Source organism: Rhineura floridana, chromosome 4, assembly GCF_030035675.1.
Source record: "Rhineura floridana isolate rRhiFlo1 chromosome 4, rRhiFlo1.hap2, whole genome shotgun sequence".
NCBI lineage: Eukaryota > Metazoa > Chordata > Lepidosauria > Squamata > Rhineuridae > Rhineura > Rhineura floridana.
Window position 1 is genome coordinate 184721436 of NC_084483.1, and position 19391 is coordinate 184740826.

General features: G+C 42.7%; 2 protein-coding genes across 8 annotated transcripts in view; one reads left to right on the forward strand and one right to left on the reverse strand.

Annotated features, from left to right (window-relative positions):
- Nucleotides 1-62: 62 nt before the first annotated feature.
- Nucleotides 63-19355, reverse strand: MCFD2 (multiple coagulation factor deficiency 2, ER cargo receptor complex subunit). 6 transcript variants are annotated; one of them, XM_061625448.1, is made up of 5 exons: nt 11260-11411; nt 11051-11132; nt 5717-5872; nt 2148-2307; nt 63-1465 (listed from the first exon to the last, which is right to left on the reverse strand). In XM_061625448.1, exons 2-5 carry the CDS (start codon nt 11068-11070, stop codon nt 1334-1336), a joined length of 468 nt encoding a protein of 155 aa, XP_061481432.1. In that variant the 5' UTR covers nt 11071-11132; nt 11260-11411; the 3' UTR covers nt 63-1333. The 6 variants fall into 6 exon arrangements, with proteins under 6 accessions (XP_061481432.1, XP_061481434.1, XP_061481436.1 ...); XM_061625450.1 differs by lacking the exons at nt 11051-11132; nt 11260-11411 and adding an exon at nt 19134-19355; XM_061625452.1 differs by lacking the exon at nt 5717-5872 and having other exon boundaries at nt 11260-11408.
- Nucleotides 18724-19391, forward strand: part of TTC7A (tetratricopeptide repeat domain 7A) — a 316394-nt gene continuing 315726 nt past the window's right edge. For both annotated transcript variants that reach the window (XM_061625444.1, XM_061625445.1), the window contains exon 1: nt 18724-19278. In XM_061625444.1, coding sequence (XP_061481428.1) covers nt 19014-19278 — 265 coding nt within the window. In that variant the 5' untranslated portion in view covers nt 18724-19013. The remainder of the gene's footprint in view (nt 19279-19391) is intronic.

Sequence of the window (19391 nt, forward strand, 5' to 3'; positions counted from 1 at the left end):
CAAATGCTATTGCATAAACAATGATGAAAAATCTGCCTAATAATTCAGATGTTAGAACATAGTACAAGCAATGTTTTTTATTACACAGCAAAAGAAGCCATTTTTACAAACACACTTCATATAAGAATATTTTTAATACAGAAAATAGGTCTCTTACACAATTTACAGAGGAGCATTTTGGTTTTATGTTTGTGAATATAGTAAGTTTGATGAAATGTAAGCTTTCCATTTTGTTTTATACAACAGGGCAAACAGGACAGTTATGTATCACCTTAGATCTGCACAAGGCTGTTGAACAACATAGATGTATTTCTTTCCAGAACCATTTTAAATACGCAGACCATTCAAGTATTAAAACACTCTCCTCAAAGAGTTAATTTTAGAAAAAAAATAGAAAGTATTTTTCATAGCTAACACCATGAATTCTTTTTAAAGTACATTGGCAAGAACCTTCACAAGGCAGCATTTTAGCATAGTTATAAAATTCAATTTGCTTGCATTGTCCTTAGTATTACTACTTTATTGAACAGCAGTATTTAACCTACACTTTCTGAAAATGAACTCTGAAGTAAAATACTGTATTGATGGTGTATAATACACACAACTAATATATTAAGTATATATATACTTAATTTATAACAACAACAACAAGTCTTATAAGAATAACGAAGGGCACAGCAAAACCTAGCAAAGTAGTGATTAATAAAAGGAGATAACTGAAAGACATTTGGCTAACTGGTAAACAAGTATTTAAAGATTGACTCCACAAGGCAGTCAAAGTCTCAGCACTGTTAACTTCACATCAATTTTAACGGAGGAGATTTAATTAGGTACTTAATCCTTTTACTGGCAGATCTTGAAAGAATTTAAGCTTTTTCTGGATCATGTCTATATTCCATTTTTGCAAAAAATGAATGTTGAAATCAAAACAAGAGTAAGCATAAATACTAAATCATAGTGTTGGTTTTAGCATTTAATTTTGACATTTCAGACTTCACAGTGCTATGACCTTTTATGATGAATGTTTATTGGACTTATCCAAAAGCTATCCTGGCGTAAAGTGACTTAGATCCTGGCTTAAAGACTTGTTTCAAAAAGCTAACTGCCAAACAATTTGCTAACACAGATGTACAATATTGCTTAATGTTGTTTGCTAACAAGATAGCATTAAATAATAGTTCCCATCATGCTTTTCAACATGTAAGGAACAAATTCTAGCTGTTACATTTTGCTACCATTAACTTTGCAGCCCAGAGGGTAGAGAACAGACAAACTTACAGTAAAGAATCACATTGTACTGGGTCACATGAACTAAATGTTTTTTAAAAAATCATCATTCCAGTGACTTTGCAAACTCTGCATAGTCAATGTATCCATCATTATTCTTATCATCATCATGCAAGACACCATCTATCAAGCTAATTAATTCCTCTTCTTTCATTGTCTGGGTGTGTTCTCCACCTTCCTACAAAGAAAAAAAATGAATTTGTTTTAATACAGCAGCACATTTGGGGATGTATAAAAATCAGAACTGCCCCCCTCAGTACTTTGCCCTTGAGGATTGCTTTAGGAGGTTATTAGCTTTACTGTAAACCATGTAAAGAAGGATAGAAAAAGTTAAGTGGGCCAAGCAGGTCTTGACTCAAAATGGTACGATGCACCATTTTCAATCTAACCTTCTTCTCTCAAAGCAGACTGCAGCTTTTTGCACCCACTCCATCCCCCACTTTAAAGCCACTCCTGAGTTTTGTCAACTATAGGTTATTTAAAATTCAGTCCAGCGTGGGATCTTTTAGACAGCCAATCCCAAAATGATTACTTCTTGACAGTAAGGGCGGTTCGGCAATGGAACCGACTGCCTAGGGAGGTGGTGGGATCCCCTTCACTGGATGTCTTCAAGCAGAGGCTGGACAGCTATCTGCGGGAGATGCTCTAGCTGTGGATTTCCTGCTGTGAGCAGGGGGTTGGACTCGATGGCCTACAAGGCCCCTTCCAACTCTATGATTCTATGATTGTTTTGGGATTAACCTGCCATTAAAAATATTCAAAGTATTACAGATATTTCAAAGCCAGAAACATTAGAAATACCCTTACTTCTGGGTGTTGCCAACTGCCCCATCAGATTTCCTGTATGGTCTAGCGCTCACCTCTTTGTGTACATGTGAGATTGCAGTGGCAAGCTCAAGCCCATCAAGCAAATTGTTGCCATCGTAATCGTGCATTTTGAAGTAATGAAGCTGCAGTTCTTGTGGTGACATCTCAGATTCTGGTTTGTCAATTACACCTTCTAAATGTTCCATGATGTGGCTGCATAGTAAGAATAGAGCAAATCTCAACACAGAGAGATACAGCCACACACCACTGGAATGCAATTAATGTGCAACTGTGTGAATACAGGCAGTGTGGTCCTGAGAAAAATCCTCTCTCTCCGGGGAGACTATATGCATTTCAAGGAAGGTCTTCCCTTGAAATGCAATAGCCTCTTTGGACAGGTGAGAAAAAGAGAACTAAATTACTCCTCCACACAATCCCAAGACTGCTCAAGCTTCCCCTGATATGATTTACATAACAAAAAATATGCATGTTAATTGCAGTCATGCTAGTGGACAACCTAACACAGAGGTTATTAGGATTCATAGGCAACATGATGAGAGCCAGTGTGGCATAGTGGTTAAGGTGCTAGACTACGACCTGGGAGACCAGGGTTCGAATCCCCACACAGCCATGAAGCTCACTGGGTGACCTTGGGCCAGTCACTGCCTCTCAGCCTCAGAGGAAGGCAATGGTAAGCCCCCTCTGAATACCACTTACCATGAAAACCCTATTTATAGGGTCGCCATAAGTCAGAATTGACTTGAAGGCAGTTCAGGCAACATGAATCTATAGAAAATAATTTAGGAAGAGTTTTAAAAGATTGCTCTGTAGGAATGGCTGCATTTTACTCTAGATTAAGGGTTCCCAAACTGTTGCCTGTGGACCACCAGTGGTCTGTGAGGTCTCTGTAATAATACAATTAAAAATCATACAGCACTTAGCCCAGCACATTACAATTGCTACGAGAGGCAGAAAAATAATTAAGTGGTCCACCAAGACCCTCAGCAATTCTCAAGTGGTCCAAGGGGGAAAAAAGCTGGGGGGGTCACTGTTCTAGATACTATTGCTAATTAAAAGAATTTGCTGGGTCTTACGGGCAATGCAACTCCACAGCACAATCTACCATTCCTCCAAACCAGTCACTGGACCAGACCGAGCTCCAGCCCTGAATTCAAACACTCTTGATAACACCCTAAGAATTGTTTTGCTGGATCAGACCAGGAACCATACAAATGGTCATCTACTACAGGGATGGGAAACCTGCGGCCGGAATCTAACACCCATCAGCATTGCCAGTGTTCGTGGATGATGGGAGCTGTAGTCCAGCAACAGGTTTCTCACCTGCAACTTAGCCCAACGTTCTGTCACCGGCAGGCACCTGTCAGCTGTTTGAAATAAGCTAACAAGAAAGGCATAGAGGCATCAGCCCTCCATTTGTCCTCAGGATTTGGTATTCAGAGGTATACTGTTATGGAACATTGAGTTCCCAATTAACTATCATGGCTAGCAGCCACTAAAGATTTGTCTTAAGCTTTTCCTTTAAGTGATGTTCATAACCTGCCTCTAGTCAGTTTCACTGGATGCCTTAAAATTGGGGAAAAAAGAATTTTCTTTCTCCCCATACTGTTCATAATTTCACAAACTTAACTCTTTCGAGATGGCAGAGGGGAATCACATTGGCATTTAAAATATATCTGAAACTGTATATTAAGTTGCAGAGTGTCAACAAGTTTCCATTTCCTTCTGTGTTTAATCACCATGGTTGCATATTAGTTTGTGGGCATTGATGGCCAAGAATAGTTTGGCATCTAATGGAAGGATTACCCCATGTAAGAAAAATAATAATTCCAGTTTTCAATATTTTCTTAAGACTTTCTGTCATCCCATTTTTTTCAAACTGTTCTCCACATCTGTTATTTTTTTCTTTTTCATTTAAAAATGTAAGTTGTAACTCTCATAAATGCCAGATGAGCCTGTGGTCTACAGGCTGTACATTCTTGCTGTGCATTTTCGGACCTCTACTTTACATACATGGTAAAAATTAAGATGCTGAGCCCAATCGTTCACTATTTTGAATGTTTAAGAGTGAGCGTTGTTACTTATGTAGCTGAAAACAGGAGCTCTCGCACACAAAGGGAAATAAAAAGCAAAACCATAAAAAACCCTCCAAAATCCAAGTAGACAATAAGACCAATCAAAATGTCGCAAGCTTTCAAATTTTTCCAGAACTTCACATTTCAAGTTCTCCAGATGTAGGACAGATTTGAACATGACATTAAGAACACAGGAAGAGCTTGCTGGATCAGGCCAGTGGCTCATCTAGTCCATCATCTGGTTCTCATCAGATGCCCACGGGAAGCCTGCAAGGAGAACCTGAGTGCAAGAGCACTTTCCCCTCCTGTGGTTTCCAGCAACTGGTATTTGGAAGCACACTGCCTCCTCCCACTATGGAGGCAGAACAGAGCCATCATGGCTAGTAGCCACTGATAGCCTCATCCGTCATGAATTTGTCTAATCATCATTTAAAGCCATCCCAGTTGGTGGCCATCACTGCCACTTGCGGAAGCAAATTCCATGGTTTAACTATGCGCTGTGTGAAAAAGTACTCTTTTGTCTGTCCTGAATCAACATTCAGCTTCATTCGATGTCCACAAGTTCAACTGTTATGACAGAGGGAGAAATCCTTTTCTCTATCCACTTTCTCCATGCCGTGAATAATTTAAACACTTCTATCATGTCATCTCTCACGCCTTTTCTCTAGACTAAAAAGCCCCAAATGCTGTAACCTTTCCTTATAGGGGAGTCACTCCATTTCTTTGATCATTCTGGTTGCCCTTTTCGGAACCTTTTCCAACTCTACTATATTCTTTTTGAGGTGAGACGACTAGAACTGTACACACTATTCTAAAAGTGGCTGCACCATAGATTTGTAAAATAGCATTATGATATTGACAGTTTTATTTTCCATACCTTTCCTAATGATCCCTAGCCTATTTGGGTTACACGCCGGATTGTATTTTCTCAAAGATGCAATGGTTTCTCCCCATTTTTATCTCAGAGTCCTAGAATCATAACCCGATATCTGTACCACTTGAGAGGGATTTATTCAGCCTGCAATCTCTATGGTGGAACCGAGTCTACCAGCCAACTTCATGGCTCCAACATTCAGCCTAATTTTTGTGCTCCTCTCCTTTCCCTCTCCTTTGCCCAACATCTTGCTTGATAAAGTGCTCTGCAGAACTTGAAAGCCTGCAACAGTTTTGTAACCTTTTGACTGCACATACAAGGGCGGTACGAGCAGACGTGATAGGGAAAAAAACCCTAATGGGAAGAAACCCTAAATAGAACCGAGTGAGAACTGAGTGTGCTCTGTACCCATGGCAGGCTGACTGGTGTGTTTGTGTGTGTAGAAGAGAGGAGGCAAAAAAACCATGTGGGAAGGGGAATGGAATGGAAAAGAGCATGGCTGTCTGGAACTCTGAGCAGAAGCACTCTGTGCTGGAGCATTTTCTTGAAGGTCCCACATATCATTTTATCCTATTATTATATCAGACGACTCGTATTATCAGATTCTCATTTCCCCCACTTGTTTGCACAAGATGTAAATGTAGAGAATACATACTCCTTATCTTGCACCATGTTCTTATCAAGACGCACATTTGCTTGATGACTCCCACCTGTGTGGTCCTCTGCAAAAGAGGAGACAGAGGACGCAAGGACTAGGCAGCAGAGACAATATAGCTTATAAATCCTTGGATGTATCATAATAGCCATGGTCCTAGCAAAAAAAGAGAATATCATATATACATACACACACACACATATATATAAAAATAAAATTATTAAACTGCAATGTATTTTTTAACACACTAGAGTGTAAACCTAGATGTTCTGTAACAAGAAATGGGCACTGTTTAGAGCTGCGCAGAATTTTCACCCTAATCTACTTAGGTAAAAAGTGTACTTTTGAGTGCATGCATTCCAGAATTCTACCAGTCCATTTTTCATGCTGCTTTGCACCTGTTCATAGCCATTGTTCCCAAGATCTGCTCAGGTGCTATTAAAAAAACAGAACTTTTAACAAAAAAATGCTCTCCCCTTCTTCACCACGTAACCAAGGCTTGTGCCTGGCATTCCACCAAAGGGCAAAAGCAAAAGGTATCTACTCCTGTGGCATTCCACCAAAGGGTGAGCAGCTGGAGTGGGAGATGCTGACAGAAAATGTGAGGATGGAGTATGAGGTGGAGCAGGCCACTTTGTGATTTTCAGGAGTAGTTTGAAAATATCCCTGTTTACCTAGGCATTTGATGGCCGAAGGGGACTGTTCTTGGTGACCTGAAGATCACTGATGAAAGAGTGTTTTCAACTGCAACTGTGGTTTAGAATGTTTTAAACTGTTCTCAGAATGCTTTTCTTTTTCTTGTAATTCAGTTGTTTTTGTTGATATGTTTGCTGCCCTGGCTCCTTTGAGAGGAAGGGCAGGATATAAATTCAATAAATAAATAAACAAACTGACTGTACTTTAGGTAGGAGAGTGTTACAAGGGATGTTTGGAGACAGAGCGAACAATATCAAAACTGTGAGGGTACGTGCGTATTACGTGAGGCCTGATGTACTGGCAATCTTTACTTCCCCAGGTAAGAGGTGGGGAAGTGACTGAAAGAGGTGAGTGTAAAGAAATCCTGTTATTTGGCCTAAAAACATGGCTTTCCTATTTTAAATTATGGGTAAAGATCCTGTTGCTGGGAAGAGTCTGCTCTCCTCAGTAAAGAAATAAGCAAGCTGTAGTCATCAATGTTATCTTTGCAAGCTGTGCTCAAGGCCACAGCTGAAGCTTGTTAACTGAGAAGGCTAGCTGGCCGTGGAATACATGTATGCTATGGCCAGGGAGCCCCTGGAAAGTTCCATCCCAGGGGTCCTCTGATTAGCCCTGAGGCTTCCATCCAGTTGCTATACTTTTTTCTATAAAAAGTAAGATTCTGTCTCATATTCACACCTTCCATGAGATTACATCTTGGGTGATGAGTTATGCTGTTCCTGGTGGGGTCCATCTTCCTAAGCTATGCTAGTTTGTATGTTAGAGCTAGTCTTAGTTAATTTGTTGTTTTATCTTGCCTTCATAATTCTCAGAGCTGGTGTTTTGTCTCTAACTTTTCACAGAATCATTGAATAATAAGAGTTGGAAGCGGCCTATAACACCATTGAGTCCAACCCCCTGCTCAATGCATGAATCCAACTTAAAGCAGATCCGACAGGTGGCTGTCCAGCTGCCTCTTGAATGCCTTCAGTGTTAGAGAGCCCTCCACCTCACTAGGTAATTGGTTCCACTGTGGTACCGCTCTAACAGTTAGGAAGATTTTTCCTGATGTTCAGTCAAAATCAGGCTTCCTCTAACTTGAGCCTATTATTCCGTGTCCTGCATTCTGGGATGATGGAGAAGAGATCCTGGCCCTCCTCTGTGTGACAGAGTGCTATCCTATCTCCCCTCAGTCTTCTCTTCTCAAGGCTAATCATGCCCAATTAAGATTTATTGAAAGAAGCCAGCTTCTTCAAATATGATTATGAAGTTGATTGTTTTAAGAAACCATAGTTAAGACCAACCACAAATTTGTCCAGGTTTGGAAGACAGCCACCAACATCAGGGTAAGAATACTTAACTGAAAATTGCATAATGTACAACATAAAGCTATTTTTGCCTTTATTGATTTTGTACGATTCTGTGATTTTGTAAATTGCTTTTCGAAACATTTTATTTGAAAAGCAACCTATCAGTTGTTTTAAATAATTACACAAATAAAAAAAATCACCTTGAGCATTTAGTTGGAAAGGCAACTAATAAATGATGAGTTGCACTCAACTAAGTCCTTCTCAGAGCAGACCCATTAAAGTAATGAATCTAAGTTGGTCACATCTATCAACTTCAATGGGCCTACTCTGAGCATTGAACAACCTGCTATACTTAAAGAACCAAACAACAACAACAACAGCTGTTCGTGGCAAACAGGCATTTTACACCCTGTACCATCCCCATTTCCTTGTGCCTTCTACCTCCTGCATTTTTGTTTTCTACAAACAAATCTGAGTTCCACTGAAGAGTTACAATGAAAGGATGTTCTAAGGCAGTGGTTCTCAAACTGTTTTGGTTCACGGCGCACTGTAAAACATATAAAAGTTTTCTAGCACACTTCGTGTACAAAATTAAAAATATATTAATATATTTCAAACTATGAATAAAAATAACTTAATAATAATAATATACTTTCATAATATTCACGGCACACCTAGCCACCTCTTGCTGCGCACCAGTGTGCCCCGGCGCACCGTTTGACAATCACTGTTCTAAGGTATCAACTAAATATTGATTAATGTTCATAGATACGCAGTACTGAAGCAACCCACCTAGCCACTACTTCTCCTTTAATCTTACTTTAGAAAGTAGCTGTAACCCATGCCATGATTACATATTTTTAAACCCCATTTTCAGTAGGGAGTTCACAGCATCTGTAACTAGAAGCTGGATTAATAGTTAACTTTTAGCTAAACAGCTGGTATGGTTGAAAGTAGACTTCCATAAAGGTAGAAATAGGCAGTCTGGGATGTAATGTAAGGGATCAAGGAACACATCTCTCTGCCAGGAAGTATTTGCATTTCTCGAGATAACATCAAGCTTATTATTGCATAAGTTCTATTTAATTATCTTGATGTCAAAGTTTGACTAGCTAATTTATTGTGACTAAGTCTGCAGTCCAATACATACTTACCTGGAGGTAAGTCTCATTGAACCCAATGGAGCTTATGTCTGAGTAGACATGTATTGGATTGCAGCCTAACCCAATATGTTTTATAAATAGAAATGGACTGCCTTCAAGTCAATTCTGACTTATGGCGACCCTATGAATAGGGTTTTCATGGTAAACGGTATTCAGAGGTGGTTTTACCGTTGCCTTCCTCTGAGGCTGAGAGGCAGTGGCTGGACCAAGGTCACCCAGTGAGCTTCATGGCTGTGTGGGGATTTGAATCCTGGTCTCCCAGGTCGTAGTCCAACACCTTAACCACTACACCACACTGGCTCTCATCTCACATTTAAGCATGCCCATATTTCCTGTTTTCCCATTTTTAATTATTTTATACTGTACGCCACCTTGTGAAAACACATTTTGAATAGCCCTTTTGGTAGTTCCACCACCCTTGGAAGTTTGGGGATTGGTGGCCTGGGAGAAGGCCCTAAGCTGTGGAACTCCCTCCCATCGAGGTGCGTCTGGCAACTTCATTCTACAACTTTCCATGAATGCTGAAGACACAACTTTTTATCCTAGCCTTTGACACCTGAGATGTATATTTTTAGGACCCTATTTTCTCTGATGTTGTTTAGGTTGTTTTTAACTATGAGTTTTTAAATTGTTGTAACCCACCCTGGGACCTTTGGGTGAAGTGCGGGTAATCAATTCTTCTAACCACCACCACCACCACCACCAACAGCCCTTAAGCAATTCAGTGCACACTGAGTGGCAATCAGTTACTGGGATAAGAGTGTGGATTTTAAAAGTGTAATACCAATGTTTACGTTTGGTTGTCAGCATTGCAACACAGCACCTGGGATAAGGCTGGATTTAAATGTAAAATGTGTTACCTTAACTTTTCCTCACTATGGTTACAGCAGCTGTCACTTACTACATGTGTGCCTACAGAAGAAGCTTACTTTCCAAACACACATTTTCAGGCAATCATGTCGGAATCATTCCTCAAAACTGACTAGTGGATGCAGTAAATTTTGAATTTCTAACCATTTTAATACAGTGGAGACAAAACGTGGTGTGAAAGTAGCTGTGGATCTCAGCATATGGTGGGTGCTAAAGCATATGCCAAATAAAAGTACTACTAGCAGTTTCTATTTGCTTCATCCCAGATTTGTGACTTTGCAAGGCACTATCAACAAACCTTTAGACTTTGAAATGGAAAAACAAACCTCTGGAAAGCATTCACTCATTGGCCTTTCTTACACTTTGAGCCCTATGGTAACTTATTTACCTCTGCCCGTTCTCTGCTTAATCCTTTAAAAAGAATTTTATCAAACATAAAACATTACTTTTATAACCGATTCATTTACCACCCTCCAGTGCTGCTTGGTAAACAAATCTGACACAAATCCTAGCGACAGCTGGAACAAGAATACCATAATGTGAAGAAATGACAAGGAAAGCAAAGATCCCCCCCTCAAAAGTTTTGAACTTTATTTTTACACTGATTCCTGTTGATCAAGTATTGTCTAAATGTTTGGGTACTATTTGATTTGGTGGAGGTATAAAAAATAGAATCTACAATACATGTTTGGGAACAGCTCTCTCATTGAGCTTATACCTATCATAGTGTGAACTTTACTCTATATCTTACTTATTTTAATTAACCAATAAGATGAGCAATACTATTTCTGTTCTGCCTTTCTAAGGAGAGGGCAGGGGGAGAGACAGCTTACAAGAGCAGTAAAGAGACAACACAATATATATCCACATCCAGCTCATCTGCAGTGCTTCTCTGTTCTTTTAACAAAACATACACATGCTAAAAGCAATTGTGAAAAGAATGTCTTGTAGTCTTCCTTAGTCATATTTTGACTTAACAATGTATTTATATTAAAATTTATGCCCCAGCTTTCTAAGCAAAGTACCCATCAATGCAGCTTTGCAATATCTTAAGATAACCGAAGAAAAGTACACATCTATTGGATTGCTTTTAAGAGCTTTTTTTTAAAAGGCTCTTAAGGTGTTAGAAACTTTTGAAAAATCTGTTTACTTAATTCCTCACCTCGTGCAGAATATTTTGCCCTATGGTTGGTTTGCTTTGTTTTTAAAGTAAGTTCTACACCTCTTTAAACACCATTCGACAAAGACCGCAGCTTCTAACAGCGCAGCTCTATGCATACTCAGAAGCAAGCCCCATAGAGCTCAATAGGACTTACTCTTGGGCTTGGGCTGCCATCCTACAGCCTCTCCCACTGAACTCTACAAGCTTCCGATCCTTCTCCGCCGGCCAGCTCAGGGCTAAAAGGATCAAAGCTGGGGTCAGCGAAGCAGCAGGACACACACACAAACAGAACAAGCACCCTCTCTTAGCCAGCCAGCCGCTCCCCGCCTCTGTGCTCATCCCACAATGACCGGCCCGCCTCACCTGCTCCCGGCGTCACCAGCTGCTACTTCCAAGATGACACTGTCCCGGCGAAGGGGCAGCGGTGTGAATGAAATTGAATCTACTCGGCCACCATCCCCGCCTCTCTCTGTCACCCCTGAACTCTCCACGCGTGTGTTCTGCCACTCCCACCTCTTCGGCTATTGGCTAGCCCTCTTGTAGTTCTACGTATAACGAAAACACACGCATGGAGGGAGGGGGGAAAACACTCAGGTGCGACAGCAAGCTGCCACGCCCCTTCTCCTTGTTTCATGGTCACGCCCCTCCCTCTGGTATTATGACGTGGCTTCACTCTTCTCCGAGAGTGCGCTCCAAGGAAGGGGATACGCGGCGTCTGATACGCGGCGTCCTGTTTCAGTCATTGCCTGAAGAAATCAACTACCCAATCGTAACAAAACTACGTTAAATCCCGCCCTCCTTGTCCTCGAGGTGTTTCATTCATGTCTTTAGGCAATTTCGAGTCGTTTTCACACGACTAGCAACAGCCCTTGGAGAATCGCACTGGTTGTGTGAACGGGACGGGTATTCAATAAACAAGAGTCTTGGGAAAGAACACGATGTAGCCTGAACTTTTTGGATATTTAATTAGCAGTATATGTATTTAGGACAAACGCTGTTCTTTTGATCGTAAATTGTTTCAACTGATTTTAATATTGTATTTTTACATTGCTGCAACCCGTCCTGGGACAATATGGTGAAGGGTGGGTTTTGTTGTTGTTATGTGCCTTCAAGTCGATTAGACGTATGGCGATCCTATGAATCAGCGACTTCCAATAGCATCTGTTATAAACCACCCTGTTCAGATCGTGTAAATTCAGGCCTGTGGCTTCCTTTATGGACTCAATCCATCTTTTGTTTGGTCTTCCTCTTTTTCTATTCCCTTTTGTTTTCCCCAGCATTATCATCTTTTCTAGTGAATCATGTCTTCTCTTTATGTGTCCTAAGTATGATAACCTCAGTTTAATCATTTTAGCTTCTAGTGATAGTTCTGGTTTAATTTGTTCTAACACCCAATTATTTGTCTTTTTCACAGTCCATGGTATGCGCAAAGCTCTCCTCCAACGCCACATTTCAAATGAGTTGATTTTTATCTTATCTGCTTTTTTCATTGCCCAGTTTTCACATCCATACATAAAGTATGTAAGGGCAGGTAAGAAATCTAATACATAATAATAATAACAGATGACAGCCAATATTACATTGGAACAATGTAACAATACATTGTAACAATGTACGGAATGGTTACATTGTCAATGAACTGGGAAACATAGGTTAGCTAAGAAACTCAGTGTGTGACTGAGTATGAGCCAATCAACATATTGGGCTTAACCTATATCGCATTATTGTTGTGAGGATAAAATAGGAGTGAAGAACTCTACAGTAATACCTCAGTTAACAAATACTCAAGGAAAGAAGCTCCTTTTAACAAAATCTTTTTTGGGTGTGGGGGTGCACAGTCTGATATAATCAGAATGTGGCTCCTTGTTTACTGGATTGTGGCTGCTGCAGGCAGCTCTCTCAGATGTGGCTGGAATGGCGCTCCTTGCCAGGTGGTGCAGACATCTTTGCAGGAAGCTGCGCTTCAGGTGCTCTGCAAGTGCCGTTTATTGTAGACCTGTCTGCTCGAGTATAGGGGAGGATGACAGAGCAGGAAAGAGACCAAGCACGGGGTGCTGTCCCTTGCCTGCCTGCTTGAGTGTACGGGAGGAGAACTGTGCCCAGAGCTTTAGACTGCTATAGCAAGATGCTACTAGAATAAAAGCAAAAAGGCAATGCAGGCATTTTGGAAGAAGCCTTCAAGTGGTCTGTATACAAGGCTCACCTGACCTGGTTGTTTCATTTCAGACATGCATATTGTTAGTTTTGAATAAAACGTTTGCTGAAATATGTTGAACTGCTCTTTTTTGTAGTGTAGGAACCTATCCCTATTTCCATGTTATTCCTAGCTGATACCAAAGTTTCTATTAAAGAAGTAATGTCCAGGAATGCATGTACTTCATTAATACTGTATTATGCTTTGATGCTGCCTGTTCTACCATTAGGCAGAGTGAGGCAGTTGCCTCAGGAAGCTATTGTTGGGTACCATAAAAAGGCTGCAACTTGTTAGTCATTACTGTTGGGTTTTTATTGCCAAGGAAGTGGAGAGGAGCACATGGGATTTTCTGCTTGAAGGGCCAAATAACTTGGCTGGCCATGGGTACTCTGTACCCAGGGCCAGCACCAGAAGGTGGCCAGGTCGGGGCTGGGGTGAGGGCCCCTGGGACCAGAGGGATCCCTGAAGGGCCCCTCCTTAGGGTGGGAGGGTAGCACTCCCGTTCCGAGATTTGCAGCAGCATTGGCTCCTGACCCTACTGGGGATCACAGACAGGGAGCTCCTAAGCACCCCCTATACAACCGCGCAGGCCTGCAACACCATCCTGAATACCCCACCTACTTCTCCCATTGTGGTGAATGCTGTGGATGCTGCATGCCCATACCTGCCATTAACCAAGATGGCAGCAGAGGCTTCGCTAAGGGGTTGACGCTCCTGCCACCATCTTGGTTGATGGCAGGCATTGAGCACATAGCGCATGTGCGTGCCATCAACCAAGATGGCAGCAGAGCCATCAGCCCCATAGGGAAGCTCCTGCTGCCATCTTGGTTGATGGTAGGCATGCATGTGCGGTGCGGCCAGCATTCACCACAATGGAAGACGGAGGTGGCACATGAGGGCAGGTGCCGCAGGCCTGGAGCAGGTTGGTGCCCAAGGGCCCAGTCATGCCTGGCACTGGCCCTGACTGTACCCTACCTTGCTGTGATGGTAGCAGTTGCTGGCCTGCTCTTTGGAGAAAAAGCTGAGATCTAAATTTAATAAATCAATACCACAGATTTCAACAGGACTTACTTCCAAGGACTTCAAGCAGAACATTATGGCCTGGAATCCAGTCTCTGGATCTTCAGCAGTGCCAATATAGGTGTGCCTCCAATTACCTGACACACATTCATTCTGATGTGTTTCATAATATCCCTTTTATTTCACTCAGTCTTCAGCCCACACAAATCACACAGAACTGAGATGAATTCAATTTGCCATATAGGAACAGTGGTTTATACACAATTAGATTATTTTATACTCTGTTAGATGGGGAGGCAGGTGGGCAAAGGCCTCCTGAAGGCCTGCTCTAGCTGGACTTTCCACCTCACCCCCTTCGTACAGGACAAGCTGCTATCAGTTGCCTTGTAGGAAGGATGCAGATTTTAAAAAAAATAGGTTACTATACTTACTGTATGTAATTGTATGTCACCTTGGTAGGATTTTTATCCTGACAGGTGGCATATCAATAACTGAAATAAATAAAATAACTTGTGAATGCTTTCATCCTACACAAGAATGATCTGAAGGGCATATAAAGCTTTGTTGTTGTTATATGCCTTCAAGTCAATTAGCTTTCAAGTCAGTTACGACTTATGGCGACCCTATGAATCAGCGACCTCCAATAGCATCTGTTACAAACCACCCTGTTCAGATCTTGTAAGTTCAGGTCTGTGGCTTCCTTTATGGAATCAATTCATCTCTTGTTTGGCCTTCCTCTTTTCCTACTCCCTTCTGTTTTCCCCAGCATTATTGTCTTCTCTAGTGAATATATAAGGCTGACCCCGTGCTAAAAAGTGTGCAGCTTCAATACACGAATTTGCATGTCGCATGTTTCTTAGGTTTCTGTCTGAGTGGAAGACTGTTTGGGATGCTTACTTCTCATTGGGAGAAGGTTCCCATATCCCATACAATTTCTAATCTTGTTTGGACCTATCTTTCTTTCATCCCTTTTCTTTAAGGGCTCTCACTTAGAATCATAGAATAGTAATGTTGGAAGGGGCCTATAAGGCCATCAAGTCCAACCCCCTGCTCAATGCAGGAATCCAAATCAAAGCATTCCTGACAGATGGCTGTCCAGCTGCCTCTGGAATGCCTCCAGTGTCAGAGAGCGCACTACCTCTCTAGGTAATTGATTCCATTGTCGTATGGCTTGAACAGTTAGGAAATTTTTCCTGATGTTCAGTTGAAATCTGGCTTCCTGCAACTTGAGCCCATTATTCTGTGTCCTGCACTCTGGGATGATTGAGAAAAGATCCCGGCCCTCCCCTGTGTGACAACCTTTCATGTATTTGAAGAGTGCTATCATATCTTCACCCAGTTTTCTCTTCTCCAGGCTAAACATGCCCAGTTATTTCACTCTCTCCTCATAGGGATTGGTTTCCAGTCCCCTGATCATCCTTGTTGCCCTCCTCTAAACCTGTTTCTTTGTCTGCATCCTTCTTGAAGTGCAGAGACCAGAACTGGACACAGTATTCAAGATGAGGCCTAACCAGTGCTGAATAGAGGGGAACTAAATAAATAAATAAACTAATACTTCACACAATTTGGAAACTATACTTCTGTTAATGCAACTTAATATAACGTTTGCCTTTCTTGCAACCACATCACACTGTTGACTCATATTCAGCTTGTGATCAACAACAATTCCAAGATCCTTCTCACATGTCGTATGGCTGAGCCAAGTATCCCCCATCTTATAACTGTGCATTTGGTTTCTTTTTCCTAAGTGTAGAACTTTGCATTTATCCCTGTTGAATTTCATTCTGTTGTTTTCAGCCCAATGCTCCAGCCTATCAAGGTCCTTTTGAATTTTCTTTCTGTCTTCCATGGTATTAGCTATGCCCCCCAATTTTGTATCACCTGCAAATTTGATAAGCATGCTCTGTACCTCCTCATCCAAGTCATTAATAAAAATGTTGAAGAGCACTGGGCCGAGGACCGAGCTCTGTAGTACCCCACTCGTTACTTCCACCCAGTTTGAGAAGGAACCATTGATAAGCACTCTTTCAGTACAATTCTGGAGCCGGCTGTGGATCCACCTGATAGTTGTTCCATCCAGCCCACATTTAGCTAGCTTGTTAATCAGCATATCATGGGGCACTTTGTCAAAAGCTTTGCTGAAGTTGAGATATATTATGTCCACAGCATTCCCACAGTCTACAAGGGAGGTTACCCAATCAAAAAATGAGATAAGGTTATTCCTCACATGGGGTCTCCATTTCCTCTCCAATAGACTCTCTTCAAGTCGATCCCAACTTATGGGCGACCCTATGAATAGGGTTTTCATGGTAAGCGGTATTCAGAGGTGGTTTACCATTGCCTTCCTCTGAGGCTGAGAGGCAGTGACTGGCCCAAGGTCACCCAGTGAGCTTCATGGCTGTGTGGGGATTCGAACCCTGGTCTCCCAAGTTGTAGTCCAGCACCTTAACCACTACACCACACTGGCTCTCCAAAGAAGCTTCCAAAAATCTCCCCCATTCATTGCCAGTGCTCTTGGCACTCTCGTTGCCTTTGCTCCTGTTCTTATTGCCTGTGCTGCTGGTCCTCCCAGTGCTCTTGTTGCCTTCGCTGCCGGTCCTGCTGGCTTTGCTACTGGAACATCGATTTTATCTGTTCCAGGAGAGTTGCTGTTTCTCCCTCCATTTTAACTCAGGCACACCTTGCTCCCACCACTTCTTCCAGGAAACTCAATCCCACTGCTACCACCAGTGTCGCACACCACCCCAATCTCCAAGTAGTGAGAGATTTCCACTGGTCCCTGCACTCACGCAGGAGTTTGGTTTCCTTGGAAAGAAGGTCAGCGGAGGCTGTGGTGTCTTTATGAAATATGGTTTATTTATTTACACACATTCCAACCTGAGCTTAAGGTGGAGAGGTTCAAGGCACCAGCAGGCCAACAGACCTTGCATTTTCCATTAGGCTTACCGGAGGCACCCCAAAGCCATGGTGCAGAGAGCCAGCCTCTCTGCCTGCCTCCAGTTCCCAGCCTTTCATCCACTCAATTAAAAACACAAGCCTCTCCTTGACCTCGGGAGGGGGGGGGGCTCCTGAAGAGTTTCAATAACAATACGATCACCCTGGCTCATTCGCCAGTTAATGGGCACTTGATAGGCCCATTAACTCACCTGGCCACTCTGTTAGACTAACAAAGGGAGATCTGGCCAGCAGAGCAATTTCTCACCTCCAGGTGCAGGGTCCCAAATCAGAGGCTGGGGGGGACTCATAGAAATCATCCATCTGAACCCGAAAACCATAACAATACCATCCTTAGTTTCTTCTAGGACCCTAAGGGGACTTGCTGAGTCCTTTGACATTTACAAGCAATCATCATCTTGTTAGCTCTTCCTGACTGGTTAATCATTTATTTATTTATGAATTAAACTTGTATACCACCCCATAGCCAAAGCTCTCTGGGCGGTTTACAATAACTAATCATGTTGAAGAAACTATACTTTTCTATGTGGAACAGGTTTATTTGTTTTTGTAATTAAAACTGTTTCATCTGCTTTTTGTCATTGTGTATTATATTGTTGTAACCTGCCCTGGGACCTTATGGCGAAGGGTGGCTAATAAATCAAGCATTTGGGCAAATCTAGAAACTGTATTTTGTTAAGGGGGCTGAGAGTTCCCTGCAAAGACTGATCGTTAAATCGCTTTGAGAACTGTAGCTCTGTGAGGGAAAAAGGGGCCTCCTAACAACTCTTGAAGCCCTTAACAAACTACAGTTCCCAGGATTCTTTGGGGGAAGCCATGACTTTTGAAAAGTAGTATGGTACTGCTTTAACTGTAGTGCTGATGGGACCACTGTCTCTATCCGACCTGGAATAAAAATGAAAGTCTGAAGGGCTGCACAAATTTCTAGATCATGCACAGATAATGCAAATAGTAGTCTTTTATTGGGTCTTCACATTGCCTATATAACACAAATACTGGAGGTCCTTTAATGGGGCAACAATGTGCACATGAAGGAGAAGAAGCAGAGAGCTGTCCAGTCCACAATGAAAACAACAACTGACAAACAAAAAGAAAGGCAGCAAAGGAAGAGCCATCCTAGACTCCCATGGCCGGAAGTTCTCTTCCTGGTGCTACAACAAAAAAGGTCCTGCGACAAATCACAATCAACCACATCCCAAAAGGCAGTGGCATAGGCAAAAGCAGGGCAGTGGCAAGCACAAAAGGGAGCAGCATTGCCAAGGTTCCTGAGGCTGTGGGTGGTGGTGGAAGAGAACCTAAAACCTAAAGGGCGGCAGATCAGGCATAGTATTGACAGCTGAGAAACAGGAAGTGAGAGCCCCCAGCAGCACTTGGTGGGGGCAGAGTGAGAACCTAGCTGTGCTTTGCTTTGGGGGTGGAGCTTGATGGATATGGGGTGGAGCAAACAGCAAAAACTCACCCCAATCTGAGAACAGCTTCACTTTTAATTGTTAGCCTTTTACACTAAGATTGTACTCCCTTTGCAGAGAAGGCAGTTAAAATCCAAGTCTGAAACTTCAGGCCAAATCCGAAGACCCCTACCTGGGACAAAGCGACGGGGCTAACGTTGAGAAAAACCTCCGCCCATTTATAGAGGAGCCCCTGTCCGGCCCCCTCCTTGGGGACCGTCCATAAACTTCACATGTCGCATGCTTCAAAGAGGGGTCTTAAAGCCCACCCCGTCTCTTGTTCCATTTTGCTCCCATTTTAACCCACTCGCTTCTGTGTCACAACTTTACCAACCCTCTCTTTCGAAGGCGCCTAGTATACTTTTGTGGGCGCTTTCGCCCAGTTAGCACACATCTGATCATCGGGGTTGGGTTTTAGTTTCTTTTTTGCACACTGGCCAGGGCTGAAGAAGCTGGAACTTCCCTTCCCAACATGCACACGGGAACTGGAGATTCTGCACATGCTCAGGGAGGGGAGGGGAACCCGGCTGTTCCCCAGGCGCACGGCTGCCCGGGACTTCCCTGTTGTACACGAGTCACCCACCCACGCTAAGATGGCTGCGAAAGGCTTGCATTTTCACCTGAAAATGGACGAGGCGGTCGAGAGGTGCCGGGCGGACTGCCAGTGGGAGATGCAGCTGGCGGTGGTGGAGCAGATGAGGGTGCGGGCGTCCAGCCCCCGGCACAAAGGGGTCAAAGGAGCTGGCGTCGGGTCTCAACAGACCGGTAAGTCACGGAGTGTCCCGCCGCTCAAAGGGCGATTGATTCCGCAACGACCAGCTTCTTTCCCTCAGGAAATGCAACCAGCAGCCGCGGCGCCTGCCTGTCTCTTTGTTAAG